This window comes from Carassius carassius, chromosome 44 (genome assembly GCF_963082965.1).
Source record: "Carassius carassius chromosome 44, fCarCar2.1, whole genome shotgun sequence".
Taxonomy (NCBI): Eukaryota; Metazoa; Chordata; class Actinopteri; order Cypriniformes; family Cyprinidae; genus Carassius; species Carassius carassius.
Window position 1 is genome coordinate 660,806 of NC_081798.1, and position 18,431 is coordinate 679,236.

Genomic DNA, 18,431 nt, shown 5'->3' on the forward strand with positions numbered 1-18,431 from the left:
ATCTCTCTCTCCTTATATATATGCATAAAGAAAATAAGTCCTTACAGTAATAAAAGGTTTTCATTTGCTTCATGCAAAATATAATCACTTGTGATTTTTCATGTGAAATGTGACCTGCAAATGTTCTTATTCACGGGATTCACCTGATTACTAACAAACTGAGAATAATGAAATCACTGTTGTCAGCAGAAACAGACAGACATTCACACAAACCCAAGAGAAGGAAGGGAAAGGCAGCGCTACGTAACAAACCGCAGTCAAAGCTGACAGAAATGACTGAGAAGAAAGGAACGGAGGAGGATTGTGTGACGTGTCCCTGAGGCTAGAGCTGCCGCCCCCTGCAGGTCCGGAGGACGTTACCTCTGATCCTTCAGCAGCGTGCGGAAGTTGTGCAGCTCTTTTATACTAGTGGACAATCTGGAGAGAGACACAGACAAAAACCCTTCATTAAAGTGTCATGAGCCATAAACCAAAACAGCTGTGAGCAGAATAAGAGTGAACGAAACGTGACTAGAAGTAGAAGCTACAAGATTGATAACAGCAAACATACACTCATTTACTATGGAAGCGTATGGGTAGCATTATTCAATTTGGAATGGAATATGTAAAATGGCAATGCATTTCTGTATTTACATTTACATTTTCCAATACATTTGTGCAACGTTTGGTGCAAAATGAAAATGAAAATTAAATTACATAATTTTCATTTGCCATTTCATACACCAGTTTTAATATGTAAAATGAAAACTAATTTTAACGCTTTGTAAGTTGCAAAATTAAAATTAAAATGTATTACAGAAATGATTAGATATGGATAACATGTTCAAGCAAAAACTGTGTCAAAATGATCATTTAAATGCTATTTTTCTTAAATGCATTAACACTCACAGTCAAGACACTTACGATTGCATTTTCATTCAGTGTCCCGCAATGAATGTAGCAAAATTCAATGTGCACATTGAAAATGCATTCCGAGCCGATCACGTGTCCGCCCCCTCACGCCATGTCAATCACTGTGTGAACAAGGCGGGGCTTGCAGAAGGTCAAGAGACTCAAATCTCAAGAAAAGGATTGAAGTGAGAGAACATGGACAAGACCGTTGGCCCGTGTACGTTTTGATCATTTCGGTTTATGGCTTCAATATTTCTTTTGCACTTGTGGGCGGAGCTGAAACGCTGCTTTCATCTGATTGGTCGAATCGCTCCAGCTTCAGCTCGGTCTTTTCATTCTTTCGGGCAGAATAAGAGTCGTGTGTAATGTCTGAAACCACCGCTCACTGTTAATTAGCATAATATTTGAATCAGATGTAGCTGGGCACATAATTTGTGCTGCTGCGACCTGCAAGAGACCCCGGTAAATTATTTCTAGGTTATAGTATTGTATAAATATTGTCCCACTGATAAAAACAGTGCATATAATTCTGTCTCCTTGGATAACAGTGAAGTGGAAATAAATATAGTTAAATTTATGAAATAAAATTAAATAGGATTTTTTGGGAAGGTAAGTCTGGCCAGTCATACAGCAACACGAATCAGACGAGTCTGAAGATCTGAGCTGAATTTGGTGAAACATTAAAGTTCTAGTCTGTGTCAGTTACTCTCATAATAAATAATAATAATAATAATGTTACCCGTATTTTTCGGTATAAGTTGCATCAGTCCAAAAATACGTCATGACGAGGAAAAAAATATATATAAGTCACATTTATTCAGAACCAAGAGAAAACATTACCGTCTACAGCCGCGAGAGGGCGCTCTGGGGTAGGCTACAGAAGCACTGAGCAGCACAGAGCTATTTTTACTATTTGTATTTCAGAAATGTAACTATTAATTTTTACAATTATTTATTAATGTCACACACACATACCTAGTGCCTTATGACTTAAAAGATGAGAGTGGTAAATGTTACAGACATGGAACTGTTCAGTCTATTATTGATTTTTATTTCCACTTCACTTTTTTCCAAAGAGACAGAACTATTTGCACTGTATTTATCAGTGGGACAATATTCATACAATACTACAACCTAGAAATAATTTGCAGGTCTCAGCAGCACGAATTATGTGCCCAGCATCATCTGATTCAGATATTATGCTAATTAACAGTGAGCGGTGGTTTCAGACATTACACACGACTCTTATTCTGTCTGAAAGAATGAAAAGACCGAGCTGAAGCTGGAGCGATTCGACCAATCAGATGAAAGCAGCATTTCAGCTCCGCCCACAAGTGCAAAAGAAATATTGAAGCCATAAACCGAAATGATCAAAACATACACGGACCAACGGTCTTGTCCATGTTCTCTCACTTGAATCCTCTTCTTGAGATTTGAGTCTCTGACCTTCTGCAAGCCCCGCCTTGTTCACGCAGTGATTGACATGGCGCGAGGGGGCGGACACGTGATCGGCTCGGAATGCATTTTCAATGTGCACATTGAATTTTGCTACATTCATTGCGGGACACTGAATGAAAATGCAATCGTAAGTGTCTTGACTGTGAGTGTTAATGCATTTAAGAAAAATAGCATTTAAATGATCATTTTGACACAGTTTTTGCTTGAACATGTTATACATATCTAATCATTTCTGTAATACATTTTCATCTTAATTTTGCAACAAAGCGTTAAAATTAGTTTTCATTTTACATATTAAAACTGGTGTATGAAATGGTATATGAAAATTATGTAATTCCAAAAACCAAACGTTGCACAAATGTATTGGAAAATGTAAATGTAAATGCGTATTACATCCCAAATTGAATATTGCTACCCATACGCTTCACTCTCTGAGGCAGAAGTCTCCAAACTCATCCTTTCTAATCATCCTACTACTTGCCCGCTTGATCCTATTCCATCTCATCTCCTTCAAGCCATTTCTCCTGCAGTTGTACCTGCACTCACTCACATCATCAACACTTCCCTCCACACTGGTGTTTTTCCCTCATCATTTAGACAGGCACGTATAACTCCACTAATTAAGAAACCCACCCTCAACCCATCTCTTTTAGAGAACTACAGACCAGATTCCCTTCTTCCTTTCATTGCAAAAACACTTGAACCAGCTGTGTTCAACCAAGTCTCTACATTTCTCACACACAACAACCTCCTTGACCGCAACCAATCTGGCTTCAGAAGTGGATATTCAACTGAGACGGCCTTGCTCTCAGTTGTTGAAGCTCTAAGACTGGCAAGAGCGGAATCCAAATCTTCAATACTTATCCTGCTTGATCTGTCCGCTGCTTTTGACACGGTTAATAGGGATGCACCGGTTGACCGGCCATAAATCGGAACCGGCCGGTTTTTGTTTAAAATATGCGATCGGCAATCAGCCGGTTTTTGGTCTTTTTTTTTCCGGCCAATTTTTCCGGAAGTACGCCCGTGTGCACAGACTACATTGTAATCATTCGCTATCATGTCAGCTGTGTGGAAGTATTTCGAAATCTGTGCGCAGGACCTATGCGCAGGACACGGGCAGCCGTTCAGCACTGGAAATGCAGAGCTTCATGTCTGAGGCACAGATAGCAGGAAGCGATCAGCCGTTGGTGAAATGACGCACAAATAAGAGTCCCTTTTCTGCTCACTGAAGCTGCGCAAGCATATATTGTACCTGTCCCTGCACACGTGTAGACCGTGAAGAGATGTTCAGCTTAACTTCTCACGTGTTGGATGAGAAACGAAACGGACTATACTGTGACAAAACTAAAATGTTTTTTTTTTTTTTTTTGTAAATTAGAACTGGCCTACCTGTTTGAAAAGCCAGAAGTAAATGTCAGTTCTGCATTAGAATGATTATTTTTATTTTACTTTAAAATTACATAAACTTAATTTGATTTAAAAATCACCTGCTATAGCACACTGAAAAAAAGTGTTTCATTTAAAACATTTTAGGGTAATGATTCACATCTATATTTTTTTAATTGAGAAAATAAGTTATTTATTTTTCATTGGCTCATGTAAAAAAAAATAGAAGTGAATCATTACCCTAATATATTTATTTTTTTAATTGGACGAATGAAACACTTTGCATCTGTTTTATTCGCACCAACATTATTTGATTTTAACATTTTGGAATATGTATTTATATAGCATACTTTTATTTAGTCTCACTGGTAAAGACTTTTTTTTTTTTTTTTAACCAAATTTAAAAACTAAAATACTGAATGCTGATTAAGAAACATCTTATTGAATGTGTGTTGATTGTGTTGTTTGGATTGTAAAACTATGCAGTTTTTGCCTTTATTTTCACATGGTTACAGTTAATCTTTTAATTTAAGGCCGGTTCTATGTAGTTTCAACCCAATTCAAAAACAAAAGCTAATTGCTGATGTCTGTACCATCTATGTTTGTATTGAATGTAGGCTACTAACTGTGCAGTTACTGCCGTTAATTTCAGATGTCACGGTTATTGTTTTCAATAGCCAAAAGCCAGTTTGGCCTATTAAATACCAACTAAACATCTTGTTTATGTACACTTTCCTTCTTTCTTGGTTGTTGCTTAAAGAAAAAAAAGAATCAGAAATCGGTATCGGAATCTGCCAGTTTGCTTGTAAGAAAAAATCGGTATCGGCCATGAAAAATCATGATCGTGCATCCCTAACGGTTAACCACCAGATCCTCCTATCAACCCTACTGGCAAAGGTTATCTCAGGAACCACACTTCAATGGTTTGAGTCTTACCCATCAGATAGGTCCTTTAAAGTATCTTGGAGAGGTGAGGTGTCCAAGTCACAACATCTAACTACTGGGGTGCCTCAGGGCTCAGTTCTTGGACCACTTCTCTTCTCTGTCTACATGGCATCATTAGGTTCTGTCATTCAGAAACATGGCTCATCATACCACTGCTATGCTGATGACACTCAACTCTACCTCTCATTCCATCCTGATGATCTGACGGTAGCTATTCGCATCTCAGCTTGTCTAACAGACATTTCTTCCTGGATGATGGACCATCACCTTCAACTCAACCTTGCCAAGTCAGAACTGCTTGTGATTCCAGCAAACCCATCGTTTCATCACAATTTCACCATCAAGTTAGGCACATCAACCATAACTCCTTCAAAAACAGCTAGAAGCCTTGGAGTTATGATTGATGATCAGCTGACTTTCTCAGACCACATTGCTAAAACTGTCCGATCCTGCAGATTTGCTTTATTCAACATCAAGAAGATCAAGCCCTTTCTTTCGAAACATGCTGCACAACTCCTTGTTCAAGCTCTTATTCTGTCCAGGCTGGACTATTGCAATGCCCTCTTGGCATTCCAGCCAACTCTATCAAACCTTTACAATTAATCCAAAACACAGCAGCAAGATTAATTTTTAATGAGCCAAAAATAATACACGTCACACCTCTGATTATCAATTTGCACTTGCTTCCAATAGCTGCTCGTATAAAATTCAAGGCATTGATGTTTGCCTACTTTTTACGGTGCTTGGTTCATCGTTACCTGGCGAATCCGTTGAGCAGAGCCACGATCTCCTGCCGCGTGAGCTGGAAGCCTTTGGACGGACTGTTTTCTGGAAGGCTCTTGATCTCTTTCTCTGAGAACAGGATCCTGAGGGCGGTTCCGAGACCCTGAGTCTGACGGGACAACAGCGCTTCACTCTCAGCTCACATCCAAACACTTCGATGTCAAACAAAGAGAAGCTCTTTTACCTGTAACGTTCCCCAGAGCCGGCATTTACTGCAGCCCACACAGTCCATGATCCGAGAGATGTTCTTGAAGTGAAGCCTGAACTCCTCCTGAACACACACATCAAATCAACACCGTCCTTCATCAGTCGCTTTCTCGTCATTCCTCAACCTCTTCATTAATAACATCACATTTATTTCACAGTACATATTTTAGATCCAGGACCGGAAAAAACAGTCTGTACTTTCTGATTTACTGACAGAAGATAAGATGTTTTATTTTATGAGAAACTGATCAAAACAAAGTGAGTTTATGATTAAAACATGAACAGATATCTGCTGACGGCTTCATAAAAATCTTCTCAAATCAAGTTTTTATACACCACTGGCATATATTTGTCCTGGTTTTAAGCATAAACTTGTTTATTTTCTCAAAAACCAAGACTTGATTTGTTTGTTTTTGCATCAGCAGGTAATGCGTCATGATTTAAGGATTTAAATGTAATTTAAATAAAATAAAATAATTAAATAAAACAATTCAACTAAATTAGAAAAATAAAATAAAAACATTTATTAAAATAAAATAATAATGTAATTCAACTAAAAAAATATATATAAAATTGTATAAAAATAAAATAAAACAATTCAACTAAATAAAAAATTATTAAATTTTATTAAAATAAAATAAAACAATTCAACTAAATGAAATAAAAAAAATAATTTAAAATAAAAAATAAAACAATTCAACTAAATGAAATAAAAGAAATAATTTAAAATAAAATAAAACAATTCAACTAAATGAAATAAAATAAAATAAAATAAAATAAAACCGAATAGTAGTAAGCCAACCAGTCAAGAATATATACAGGTCATATTTCACTTAAAAAATAATAATAATCTATAAATCTCTCCCTCTCTCTCTCTCTCTCTCTCTCTCTCTCTCTATCTATATATATATATATTTTTTTTTTTAAAGTCCTTACAGTAATGAATTTTTTTTTGCTTTTTGTTTTTTTTTTGTGTGAAATGTGACCAGCATATGTTCTTATTTACGGGATGTTTAGATAGAAAAACATATTGAGAAAGATTTTTTTTTCTTAGTGCATGCAACATTTAATGCCATGGTTTTATGAATTTAAGACTTTTACCTTTTTAAGACCTACATTTCTGGATGTTTAAAGATCTGCATAAACCCTGCATCACTGAAGTATTATGGGATGTTTGTGCTTTAACTGACTCATTTCTAGTCAATCTAGTGACACACAAAGCCATTTCCTGAGCTATCTGTCATGAACAAATGATTGCATGTCTTAATGAAGCTCTGCAAATGTGTGCACGTTTTTTTAATCTCACTGAGTTTCGAAGGCTTCTTTTGAAATATGAATATGCAAATGAGCTTGCATACAAATCAAGGGTCAATATGAAACCTGCACTGGAGAGAATATACTGATATCAGATGATCACTGAACCACGTTGTGTTCTGTAAAGCGGCCCAGAATGCATCAGTCACGCTCAGCTCACCTTGAGTGTCTTTGACTCTGTTTTATGGCCTGCGAACATGGAGCTCTCGTCAAAGTGCATGGGGAAGGATCTGCACAAACACAACACAATCACATCCTTTAACCTGCTCTCGATCAGAACATTATTAACATGATTCAAAGATCATTTTAATAGCAATGCAGTGTGATTATTAATACATTTAGTGACGCACATGTTTCTAAATAAGAACGAGCTCAAACTAAAATCATAAGAAACATCCTTAATGTCTATACTAACAGCATTTATATATTTAAATATTAAATGCCCCCCTTTTTTTTTTATTATTTATTCTGGAGGAAATATAAGCTCATAAAATGGTGTACAATAATTATACATTAGAATTTTTTTTTTTTTTTTTCATTTTATGCAATAATGTCATGTCAATCAAATACATTTAATTATTAAATATTGTATCATAAAACAAATGCAAATTATTGACACACAACATCAGGTTAAGTCTATTAACCTTTTTCCAATCAATCAATATTTTGAGGAAGAATATATAATATAATAATAATAATATATAATATAATAAGGTAATATAAGGAGATAATTGTTTGTGTATTTTTTTTTTTGAAAGAATTAATACATAAATATAAAATTTTAATTATTATTACATTTCTATTAATCAATCTGTTTAATTAAGATTTTCCGTATAAAAGGAATGTTAAAATAATACACAATAACAGTCATGCGTTAAATAATATTACATAACATTGCATTTAATGTTTCTCAATTAAGATGAGCTCTTTCTCCTCCGAACTACAATCATTTAAACATTATTTAATCTGTGTATTCATTCGGTCTTTAAATGATACTGAAATTGAAAACACAATTTTTTAATACATTAATTATGATTTATCTTGAGAATTTATTCTGTATTTTATTGTATTTAAATAAATAAATAAATAAATAAATATATTGATGTATTTTCCATTATTTCTTGAGTATTTATTCTAGGATGCAAATATAGCTTATAAATATAAATAAATATATATTTGTGTGTCCCTGCAGCACAAAAGCAGTCTCTGGAGTATATTTGTAGCAATAGACAACGATACATTGTATGGGTCACAATAATACATTTCTCTTTTATGTAAAAAATCTTTAGGATATTAAGTAAAGATCATGTTCCATGAAGATATTTAGTACATCTACTACCGTAAATATATCAAAACTACATTTTTTATTAGTAATATGCATTGCTAAGAATTCATTTGAACAACTTTAAAGATGATTTTCTCAATATTTAGATTTGTTTGCTCCCTCAGATTCCAGATTTTCAAATAGTTGTATCTCAGACAAATATTGTCCTCCTGACAAACCAGACATCAATGGAGAGATCATTTATTGAGCTTCCAGAAGAGCTGAGACGCATGAGTGTTTTGTGCTCAGGGTCAGTGTGTTGTGTATTCTCTGTGGTGTGTGTGGTGTCTCACTTGGTCTCGTTGAGCACCTGCAGCAGCAGATCTTTGGTGCTGGAGTCCTCCTGTGTGTTTCCTGTGTACAGGTTGATGAAGGAGCGCTCGAAGTACGGAGTGACTTTAGTCAGCGCGCGCAGCTCGATCAGATACAGGAAGTAGAGGTTCTTGAGCCGGCGGGTTCCCTCGCCCTTGGTCTCGGCAGGGTCGAAGCGCCGTCTGAACTCGTGCAGGTTCGGACCCCAGACAGACTTCCCCCAGCCCTCTGCAGGAAACACTCGTTACAGGACCACAGGGAGACCAGCTGGAGCAGCCCTGGACCCTCTATTACATGCACTCTCATTCAGTTTCTAACCGCTTGATTAGTTTAAACACTAGCTTTCAACACTAGCTTTCTATCTACTTTTTTTATTTGTGTCTGTTTGTTGGTGTGTTTGCATGTGTGTGTGTTTGTGTGTGTGCGTTTGTGACAGACAGTGAGTGAGTGAGCGTGTGTGCGTTTGTGAGAGAGAGTGAGCGTGTGTGCGTTTGTGAGAGAGAGTGAGCGTGTGTGTGTGCGTTTGTGAGAGAGAGTGAGTGAGTGTGTGTGCGTTTGTGAGAGAGAGTGAGCGTGTGTGTGTGCGTTTGTGAGAGAGAGTGAGTGAGCGTGTGTGCGTTTGTGAGAGAGAGTGAGTGTGTGTGTGTGCGTTTGTGAGAGAGAGTGAGCGTGTGTGCGTTTGTGAGAGAGAGTGAGTGAGCGTGTGTGCGTTTGTGAGAGAGAGTGAGTGTGTGTGTGTGTGTTTAGAGAGAGAGTGAGTGAGTATGTGTGCGTTTGTGAGAGAGAGTGAGTGAGTGTGTGTGCGTTTGTGAGAGAGAGTGAGTGAGCGTGTGTGCGTTTGTGAGAGAGAGTGAGTGAGCGTGTGTGCGTTTGTGAGAGAGAGTGAGCGTGTGTGCGTTTGTGAGAGAGTGAGCGAGTGTGCGTTTGTGAGAGAGAGTGAGCGTGTGTGTGTGCGTTTGTGAGAGAGAGTGAGCGTGTGTGTGTGCGTTTGTGAGAGAGAGTGAGCGTGTGTGTGTGCGTTTGTGAGAGAGAGTGAGTGAGTGTGTGTGCGTTTGTGAGAGAGAGTGAGTGTGTGTGCGTTTGTGAGAGAGAGTGAGTGTGTGTGCGTTTGTGAGAGAGAGTGAGTGAGCGTATGTGCGTTTGTGAGAGAGTGAGTGAGAGTATGTGCGTTTGTGAGAGAGAGTGAGCGAGAGTATGTGCGTTTGTGAGAGAGAGTGAGCGTGTGTGCATTTGTGAGAGAGAGTGAGCGTGTGTGCGTTTGTGAGAGAGTGTATGTGCGTTTGTGAGAGAGAGTGAGTGAGCGTATGTGCGTTTGTGAGAGAGAGTGAGTGAGCGTGTGTGCGTTTGTGAGAGAGAGTGAGTGAGCATATGTGCGTTTGTGAGAGAGAGTGAGTGAGCGTATGTGCGTTTGTGAGAGAGAGTGAGCGAGTGTGTGTGCGTTTGTGAGAGAGAGTGAGCGAGCGTGTGTGCGATTGTGAGAGAGAGTGAGCGAGCGTGTGTGCGTTTGTGACAGAGTGAGCGAGCGTGTGTGCCTTTGTAAGAGAGAGTGAGCGAGCGTGTGTGCCTTTGTAAGAGAGAGTGAGCGAGCGTGTGTGCGTTTGTGAGAGAGAGTGAGCGAGCGTGTGTGCGTTTGTGAGAGAGAGTGAGCGAGCGTGTGTGCGTTTGTGAGAGAGAGTGAGCGAGCGTGTGTGCGTTTGTGAGAGAGAGTGAGCGAGCGTGTGTGCGTTTGTGAGAGAGAGTGAGCGAGCGTGTGTGCGTTTGTGAGAGAGAGTGAGCGAGCGTGTGTGCGTTTGTGAGAGAGAGTGAGCGAGCGTGTGTGCGTTTGTGAGAGAGAGTGAGCGAGCGTGTGTGCGTTTGTGAGAGAGAGAGTGAGCGTGTGTGCGTTTGTGAGAGAGAGAGTGAGCGTGTGTGCGTTTGTGAGAGAGAGTGAGCGTGTGTGCGTTTGTGAGAGAGAGTGAGTCAGTGAGTGAGTGTGTGTGCGTTTGTGAGAGTGAGTGAGAGTGTGTGCGTTTGTGAGAGAGAGTGAGCGTGTGTGCGTTTGTGAGAGAGAGTGAGTGAGCGTGTGTGCGTTTGTGAGAGAGAGTGAGTGAGCGTATGTGCGTTTGTGAGAGAGAGTGAGTGAGCGTATGTGCGTTTGTGAGAGAGTGAGTGAGCGTATGTGCGTTTGTGAGAGAGTGAGTGAGCGTGTGTGCGTTTGTGAGAGAGAGTGAGCGAGCGTGTGTGCGTTTGTGAGAGAGTGAGTGAGCGTGTGTGCGTTTGTGAGAGAGTGAGTGAGCGTGTGTGCGTTTGTGAGAGAGTGAGTGAGCGTGTGTGCGTTTGTGAGAGAGTGAGTGAGCGTGTGTGCGTTTGTGAGAGAGTGAGTGAGCGTGTGTGCGTTTGTGAGAGAGAGTGAGCGTGTGTGCGTTTGTGAGAGAGAGAGCGTGTGTGCGTTTGTGAGAGAGAGTGAGCGTGTGTGCGTTTGTGAGAGAGTGAGCGAGTGTGCGTTTGTGAGAGAGAGTGAGTGAGCGTGTGTGCGTTTGTGAGAGAGAGTGAGCGTGTGTGCGTTTGTGAGAGAGAGTGAGCGTGTGTGCCTTTGTGAGAGAGAGTGAGTGTGTGTGTGTTTGTGAGAGAGAGTGGGTGAGTGAGTGTGTGTGCATTTGTGAGAGAGAGTGAGTGAGTGTGTGTGCGTTTGTGAGAGAGAGTGAGTCAGTGAGTGAGTGTGTGTGCGTTTGTGAGAGTGAGTGAGTGTGTGTGCGTTTGTGAGAGAGAGTGAGCGTGTGTGCGTTTGTGAGAGAGAGTGAGCGAGCGTGTGTGCGTTTGTGAGAGAGAGTGAGCGAGCGTGTGTGCGTTTGTGAGAGAGAGTGAGCGAGCGTGTGTGCGTTTGTGAGAGAGTGAGCGAGCGTGTTTGCGTATGTGAGAGAGTGAGCGTGTGTGCGTTTGTGAGAGAGTGAGCGTGTGTGCGTTTGTGAGAGAGAGTGAGCGTGTGTGCGTTTGTGAGAGAGAGTGAGTCAGTGACTGAGTGTGTGTGCGTTTGTGAGAGTGAGTGAGAGTGTGTGCGTTTGTGAGAGAGAGTGAGCGTGTGTGCGTTTGTGAGAGAGAGTGAGTGAGCGTGTGTGCGTTTGTGAGAGAGAGTGAGTGAGCGTATGTGCGTTTGTGAGAGTGAGTGAGCGTATGTGCGTTTGTGAGAGAGTGAGTGAGCGTATGTGCGTTTGTGAGAGAGTGAGTGAGCGTGTGTGCGTTTGTGAGAGAGAGTGAGCGAGCGTGTGTGCGTTTGTGAGAGAGTGAGTGAGCGTGTGTGCGTTTGTGAGAGAGTGAGTGAGCGTGTGTGCGTTTGTGAGAGAGTGAGTGAGCGTGTGTGCGTTTGTGAGAGAGAGTGAGCGTGTGTGCGTTTGTGAGAGAGAGAGCGTGTGTGCGTTTGTGAGAGAGAGTGAGCGTGTGTGCGTTTGTGAGAGAGAGTGAGCGTGTGTGCGTTTGTGAGAGAGAGTGAGCGTGTGTGCGTTTGTGAGAGAGTGAGCGTGTGTGCGTTTGTGAGAGAGTGAGCGAGTGTGCGTTTGTGAGAGAGAGTGAGTGAGCGAGTGTGCGTTTGTGAGAGAGAGTGAGTGAGTGTGTGTGCGTTTGTGAGAGAGAGTGAGTGAGTGTGTGTGCGTTTGTGAGAGAGAGTGAGTGAGTGTGTGTGCGTTTGTGAGAGAGAGTGAGTGAGTGTGTGTGCGTTTGTGAGAGAGAGTGAGTGAGTGTGTGTGCGTTTGTGAGAGAGAGTGAGCGAGCGTGTGTGCGTTTGTGAGAGAGAGTGAGCGAGCGTGTGTGCGTTTGTGAGAGAGAGTGAGCGAGCGTGTGTGCGTTTGTGAGAGAGAGTGAGCGAGCGTGTGTGCGTTTGTGAGAGAGAGTGAGCGAGCGTGTGTGCGTTTGTGAGAGAGAGTGAGCGAGCGTGTGTGCGTTTGTGAGAGAGAGTGAGCGAGCGTGTGTGCGTTTGTGAGAGAGAGTGAGCGAGCGTGTGTGCGTTTGTGAGAGAGAGTGAGCGAGCGTGTGTGCGTTTGTGAGAGAGAGTGAGCGAGCGTGTGTGCGTTTGTGAGAGAGAGTGAGTGAGCGTGTGTGCGTTTGTGAGAGAGAGTGAGCGTGTGTGCGTTTGTGAGAGAGAGTGAGTGAGTGTGTGTTTGTGAGAGAGAGTGGGTGAGTGAGTGTGTGTGCATTTGTGAGAGAGAGTGAGTGAGTGTGTGTGCGTTTGTGAGAGAGAGTGAGTCAGTGAGTGAGCGTGTGTGTGTGCGTTTGTGAGAGTGAGTGAGTGTGTGCGTTTGTGAGAGAGAGTGAGCGTGTGTGCGTTTGTGAGAGAGAGTGAGCGTGTGTGCGTTTGTGAGAGAGAGTGAGTGAGTGTGTGTGCGTTTGTGAGAGAGAGTGAGTGAGTGTGTGTGCGTTTGTGAGAGAGAGTGTGTGTGCGTGTGTGCATTTGTGAGAGAGAGTGTGTGTGCGTTTGTGAGAGAGAGTGAGTGAGTGTGTGTGCGTTTGTGAGAGAGAGTGAGTGAGTGTGCGTTTGTGAGAGAGAGTGAGTGTGTGTGCGTTTGTGAGAGAGAGTGAGTGAGTGTGTGTGCGTTTGTGAGAGAGAGTGAGTGAGTGCGCGTTTGTGAGAGAGTGAGTGTGTGTGCGTTTGTGAGAGAGTGAGTGTGTGTGCGTTTGTGAGAGAGTGAGTGTGTGTGCGTTTGTGAGAGAGAGTGTGTGTGTGTGAGAGAGAGTGAGTGAGTGTGTGTGCGTGTGTGAGAGAGAGTGAGTGAGTGTGTGTGCGTTTGTGAGAGAGAGTGAGTGTGTGTGCGTTTGTGAGAGTGAGATTGTGTGTGCGCGTTTGTGAGAGAGTGAGTGTGTGTGCGTTTGTGAGAGAGAGTGAGTGAGTGTGTGTGCGTTTGTGAGAGAGAGTGAGTGAGTGTGTGTGCGTTTGTGAGAGAGAGTGAGTGAGTGTGTGTGCGTTTGTGAGAGAGAGTGAGTGAGTGTGTGTGCGTTTGTGAGAGAGTGAGTGAGTGTGTGTGCGTTTGTGAGAGAGAGTGAGTGAGCGTGTGTGCGTTTGTGAGAGAGAGTGAGTGAGCGTGTGTGCGTTTGTGAGAGAGAGTGAGTGAGCGTGTGTGCGTTTGTGAGAGAGAGTGAGTGAGCGTGTGTGCGTTTGTGAGAGAGAGTGAGTCAGTGAGTGAGTGTGTGTGCGTTTGTGAGAGTGAGTGAGTGTGTGCGTTTGTGAGAGAGAGTGAGCGTGTGTGCGTTTGTGAGAGAGAGTGAGCGTGTGTGCGTTTGTGAGAGAGAGTGAGTGAGTGTGTGTGCGTTTGTGAGAGAGAGTGAGTGTGTGTGCGTTTGTGAGAGAGAGTGTGTGTGCGTGTGTGCATTTGTGAGAGAGAGTGTGTGTGCGTTTGTGAGAGAGAGTGAGTGAGTGTGTGTGCGTTTGTGAGAGAGAGTGAGTGAGTGTGCGTTTGTGAGAGAGAGTGAGTGTGTGTGCGTTTGTGAGAGAGAGTGAGTGAGTGTGTGTGCGTTTGTGAGAGAGAGTGAGTGAGTGTGCGTTTGTGAGAGAGAGTGAGTGTGTGCGCGTTTGTGAGAGAGTGAGTGTGTGTGCGTTTGTGAGAGAGTGAGTGTGTGTGCGTTTGTGAGAGAGTGAGTGTGTGTGCGTTTGTGAGAGAGAGTGTGTGTGTGTGAGAGAGAGTGAGTGAGTGTGTGTGCGTGTGTGAGAGAGAGTGAGTGAGTGTGTGTGCGTTTGTGAGAGAGAGTGAGTGTGTGTGCGTTTGTGAGAGTGAGATTGTGTGTGCGCGTTTGTGAGAGAGTGAGTGTGTGTGCGTTTGTGAGAGAGAGTGAGTGAGTGTGTGTGCGTTTGTGAGAGAGAGTGAGTGAGTGTGTGTGCGTTTGTGAGAGAGAGTGAGTGAGTGTGTGTGCGTTTGTGAGAGAGAGTGAGTGAGTGTGTGTGCGTTTGTGAGAGAGAGTGAGTGAGTGTGTGTGCGTTTGTGAGAGAGTGAGTGAGTGTGTGTGCGTTTGTGAGAGAGAGTGAGTGAGCGTGTGTGCGTTTGTGAGAGAGAGTGAGTGAGCGTGTGTGCGTTTGTGAGAGAGAGTGAGTGAGCGTGTGTGCGTTTGTGAGAGAGAGTGAGTGAGCGTGTGTGCGTTTGTGAGAGAGAGTGAGTGAGCGTGTGTGCGTTTGTGAGAGAGAGTGAGTGAGCGTGTGTGCGTTTGTGAGAGAGAGTGAGTGAGCGTGTGTGCGTTTGTGAGAGAGTGAGTGAGCGTGTGTGCGTTTGTGAGAGAGTGAGTGAGCGTGTGTGCGTTTGTGAGAGAGAGTGAGTGAGCGTGTGTGCGTTTGTGAGAGAGAGTGAGTGAGCGTGTGTGCGTTTGTGAGAGAGAGTGAGTGAGTGTGTGTGCGTTTGTGAGAGAGAGTGAGTGAGTGTGTGTGCGTTTGTGAGAGAGAGTGAGTGAGTGTGTGTGCGTTTGTGAGAGAGAGTGATTGAGTGTGTGTGCGTTTGTGAGAGAGAGTGATTGAGTGTGTGTGCGTTTGTGAGAGAGAGTGATTGAGTGAGTGAGCGTGTGCATTTGTGAGAGAGAGTGATTGAGTGAGTGAGCGTGTGCATTTGTGAGAGAGAGTGAGAGAGTGAGTGAGCGTGTGCATTTGTGAGAGAGAGTGAGAGAGTGAGTGAGCGTGTGCATTTGTGAGAGAGAGTGAGAGAGTGAGTGAGCGTGTGCATTTGTGAGAGAGAGTGAGCGAGCGTGTGTGCGTTTGTGAGAGAGTGAGTGAGCGTGTGTGCGTTTGTGAGAGAGTGAGTGAGCGTGTGTGCGTTTGTGAGAGAGTGAGTGAGCGTGTGTGCGTTTGTGAGAGAGAGAGCGTGTGTGCGTTTGTGAGAGAGAGTGAGCGTGTGTGCGTTTGTGAGAGAGAGTGAGCGTGTGCGTTTGTGAGAGAGAGTGAGCGTGTGTGCGTTTGTGAGAGAGAGTGAGCGTGTGTGCGTTTGTGAGAGAGAGTGAGCGTGTGTGCGTTTGTGAGAGAGAGTGAGCGTGTGTGCGTTTGTGAGAGAGAGTGAGCGTGTGTGCGTTTGTGAGAGAGAGTGAGTGAGCGAGTGTGCGTTTGTGAGAGAGAGTGAGTGAGTGTGTGTGCGTTTGTGAGAGAGAGTGAGTGAGTGTGTGTGCGTTTGTGAGAGAGAGTGAGTGAGTGTGTGTGCGTTTGTGAGAGAGAGTGAGAGTGTGTGTGCGTTTGTGAGAGAGAGTGAGTGAGTGTGTGTGCGTTTGTGAGAGAGAGTGAGTGAGCGTGTGTGCGTTTGTGAGAGAGAGTGAGCGAGCGTGTGTGCGTTTGTGAGAGAGAGTGAGCGAGCGTGTGTGCGTTTGTGAGAGAGAGTGAGCGAGCGTGTGTGCGTTTGTGAGAGAGAGTGAGCGAGCGTGTGTGCGTTTGTGAGAGAGAGTGAGCGAGCGTGTGTGCGTTTGTGAGAGAGAGTGAGCGAGCGTGTGTGCGTTTGTGAGAGAGAGTGAGCGTGTGTGCGTTTGTGAGAGAGAGTGAGTGTGTGTGTGTTTGTGAGAGAGAGTGGGTGAGTGAGTGTGTGTGCATTTGTGAGAGAGAGTGAGTGAGTGTGTGTGCGTTTGTGAGAGAGAGTGAGTCAGTGAGTGAGTGTGTGTGCGTTTGTGAGAGTGAGTGAGTGTGTGCGTTTGTGAGAGAGAGTGAGCGTGTGTGCGTTTGTGAGAGAGAGTGAGCGTGTGTGCGTTTGTGAGAGAGAGTGAGTGAGTGTGTGTGCGTTTGTGAGAGAGTGAGTGAGTGTGTGTGCGTTTGTGAGAGAGAGTGAGTGAGTGTGTGTGCGTTTGTGAGAGAGAGTGTGTGTGCGTGTGTGCATTTGTGAGAGAGAGTGTGTGTGCGTTTGTGAGAGAGAGTGAGTGAGTGTGTGTGCGTTTGTGAGAGAGAGTGAGTGAGTGTGCGTTTGTGAGAGAGAGTGAGTGTGTGTGCGTTTGTGAGAGAGAGTGAGTGAGTGTGTGTGCGTTTGTGAGAGAGAGTGAGTGAGTGTGCGTTTGTGAGAGAGAGTGAGTGTGTGCGCGTTTGTGAGAGAGTGAGTGTGTGTGCGTTTGTGAGAGAGTGAGTGTGTGTGCGTTTGTGAGAGAGAGTGTGTGTGTGTGAGAGAGAGTGAGTGAGTGTGTGTGCGTGTGTGAGAGAGAGTGAGTGAGTGTGTGTGCGTTTGTGAGAGAGAGTGAGTGTGTGTGCGTTTGTGAGAGTGAGATTGTGTGTGCGCGTTTGTGAGAGAGTGAGTGTGTGTGCGTTTGTGAGAGAGAGTGAGTGAGTGTGTGTGCGTTTGTGAGAGAGAGTGAGTGAGTGTGTGTGCGTTTGTGAGAGAGAGTGAGTGAGTGTGTGTGCGTTTGTGAGAGAGTGAGTGAGTGTGTGTGCGTTTGTGAGAGAGAGTGAGTGAGTGTGTGTGCGTTTGTGAGAGAGAGTGAGTGAGCGTGTGTGCGTTTGTGAGAGAGAGTGAGTGAGCGTGTGTGCGTTTGTGAGAGAGAGTGAGTGAGCGTGTGTGCGTTTGTGAGAGAGAGTGAGTGAGCGTGTGTGCGTTTGTGAGAGAGAGTGAGTGAGCGTGTGTGCGTTTGTGAGAGAGAGTGAGTGAGCGTGTGTGCGTTTGTGAGAGAGAGTGAGTGAGCGTGTGTGCGTTTGTGAGAGAGAGTGAGTGAGCGTGTGTGCGTTTGTGAGAGAGTGAGTGAGCGTGTGTGCGTTTGTGAGAGAGAGTGAGCGTGTGTGCGTTTGTGAGAGAGAGTGAGTGAGCGTGTGTGCGTTTGTGAGAGAGAGTGAGTGAGCGTGTGTGCGTTTGTGAGAGAGAGTGAGTGAGTGTGTGTGCGTTTGTGAGAGAGAGTGAGTGAGTGTGTGTGCGTTTGTGAGAGAGAGTGAGTGAGTGTGTGTGCGTTTGTGAGAGAGAGTGAGTGAGTGTGTGTGCGTTTGTGAGAGAGAGTGATTGAGTGTGTGTGCGTTTGTGAGAGAGAGTGATTGAGTGAGTGAGCGTGTGCATTTGTGAGAGAGAGTGAGAGAGTGAGTGAGCGTGTGCATTTGTGAGAGAGAGTGAGAGAGTGAGTGAGCGTGTGCATTTGTGAGAGAGAGTGAGAGAGTGAGTGAGCGTGTGCATTTGTGAGAGAGAGTGAGTGAGTGTGTGTGCGTTTGTGAGAGAGAGTGAGTGAGTGTGTGTGCGTTTGTGAGAGAGAGTGAGTGAGCGTGTGTGCGTTTGTGAGAGAGAGAGAGTGAGTGTGTGTGCGTTTGTGAGAGAGAGTGAGTGAGTGTGTGTGCGTTTGTGAGAGAGAGTGAGTGAGTGTGTGTGCGTTTGTGAGAGAGAGTGAGTGAGTGTGTGTGCGTTTGTGAGAGAGTGAGTGAGTGAGTGAGCGTGTGCGTTTGTGAGAGAGAGTGAGAGAGTGAGTGAGCGTGTGCATTTGTGAGAGAGAGTGAGTGAGCGTGTGCATTTGTGAGAGAGAGTGAGTGAGTGTGTGTGCGTTTGTGAGAGAGAGTGAGTGAGTGTGTGTGCGTTTGTGAGAGAGAGTGAGTGAGTGTGTGTGCGTTTGTGAGAGAGTGTGTGTGCGTTTGTGAGAGAGAGTGAGTGTGTGTGCGTTTGTGAGAGAGTGAGAGTGTGTGTGTGCGTTTGTGAGAGAGTGTGTGTGTGTGTGTGTGTGCATTTGTGAGAGAGTGAGTGTGTGTGCGTTTTTGAGAGAGAGAGTTTGTGTGTGTGTGTGTGAGTGAGTGAGTGCGTTTGTGAGAGAGTGAGTGTGTGTGTGTGTTTGTGCATGCGTGTGTGTGAGTGAGTGTTTGCATGTGTGTGTATGTTTGTACACTGCTGCTTAAAAGTTAGGGATCAGTAGGATATTTATAGTTTTTTTGTACTGAAAC

General features: G+C 43.9%; 1 protein-coding gene across 2 annotated transcripts in view; it reads right to left on the reverse strand.

The window, feature by feature from the left end:
• ero1b (endoplasmic reticulum oxidoreductase 1 beta) overlaps positions 1-18,431 on the reverse strand; it is a 33,651-nt gene continuing 15,220 nt past the window's right edge. For both annotated transcript variants that reach the window (XM_059537709.1, XM_059537710.1), the window contains exons 12-16: positions 8,602-8,848; positions 7,145-7,214; positions 5,648-5,734; positions 5,439-5,572; positions 1-417 (exon numbers count right to left, since the gene is read on the reverse strand). In XM_059537709.1, the coding sequence (XP_059393692.1) occupies positions 357-417; positions 5,439-5,572; positions 5,648-5,734; positions 7,145-7,214; positions 8,602-8,848 (599 nt within the window). In that variant the 3' untranslated portion in view covers positions 1-356. The remainder of the gene's footprint in view (positions 418-5,438; positions 5,573-5,647; positions 5,735-7,144; positions 7,215-8,601; positions 8,849-18,431) is intronic.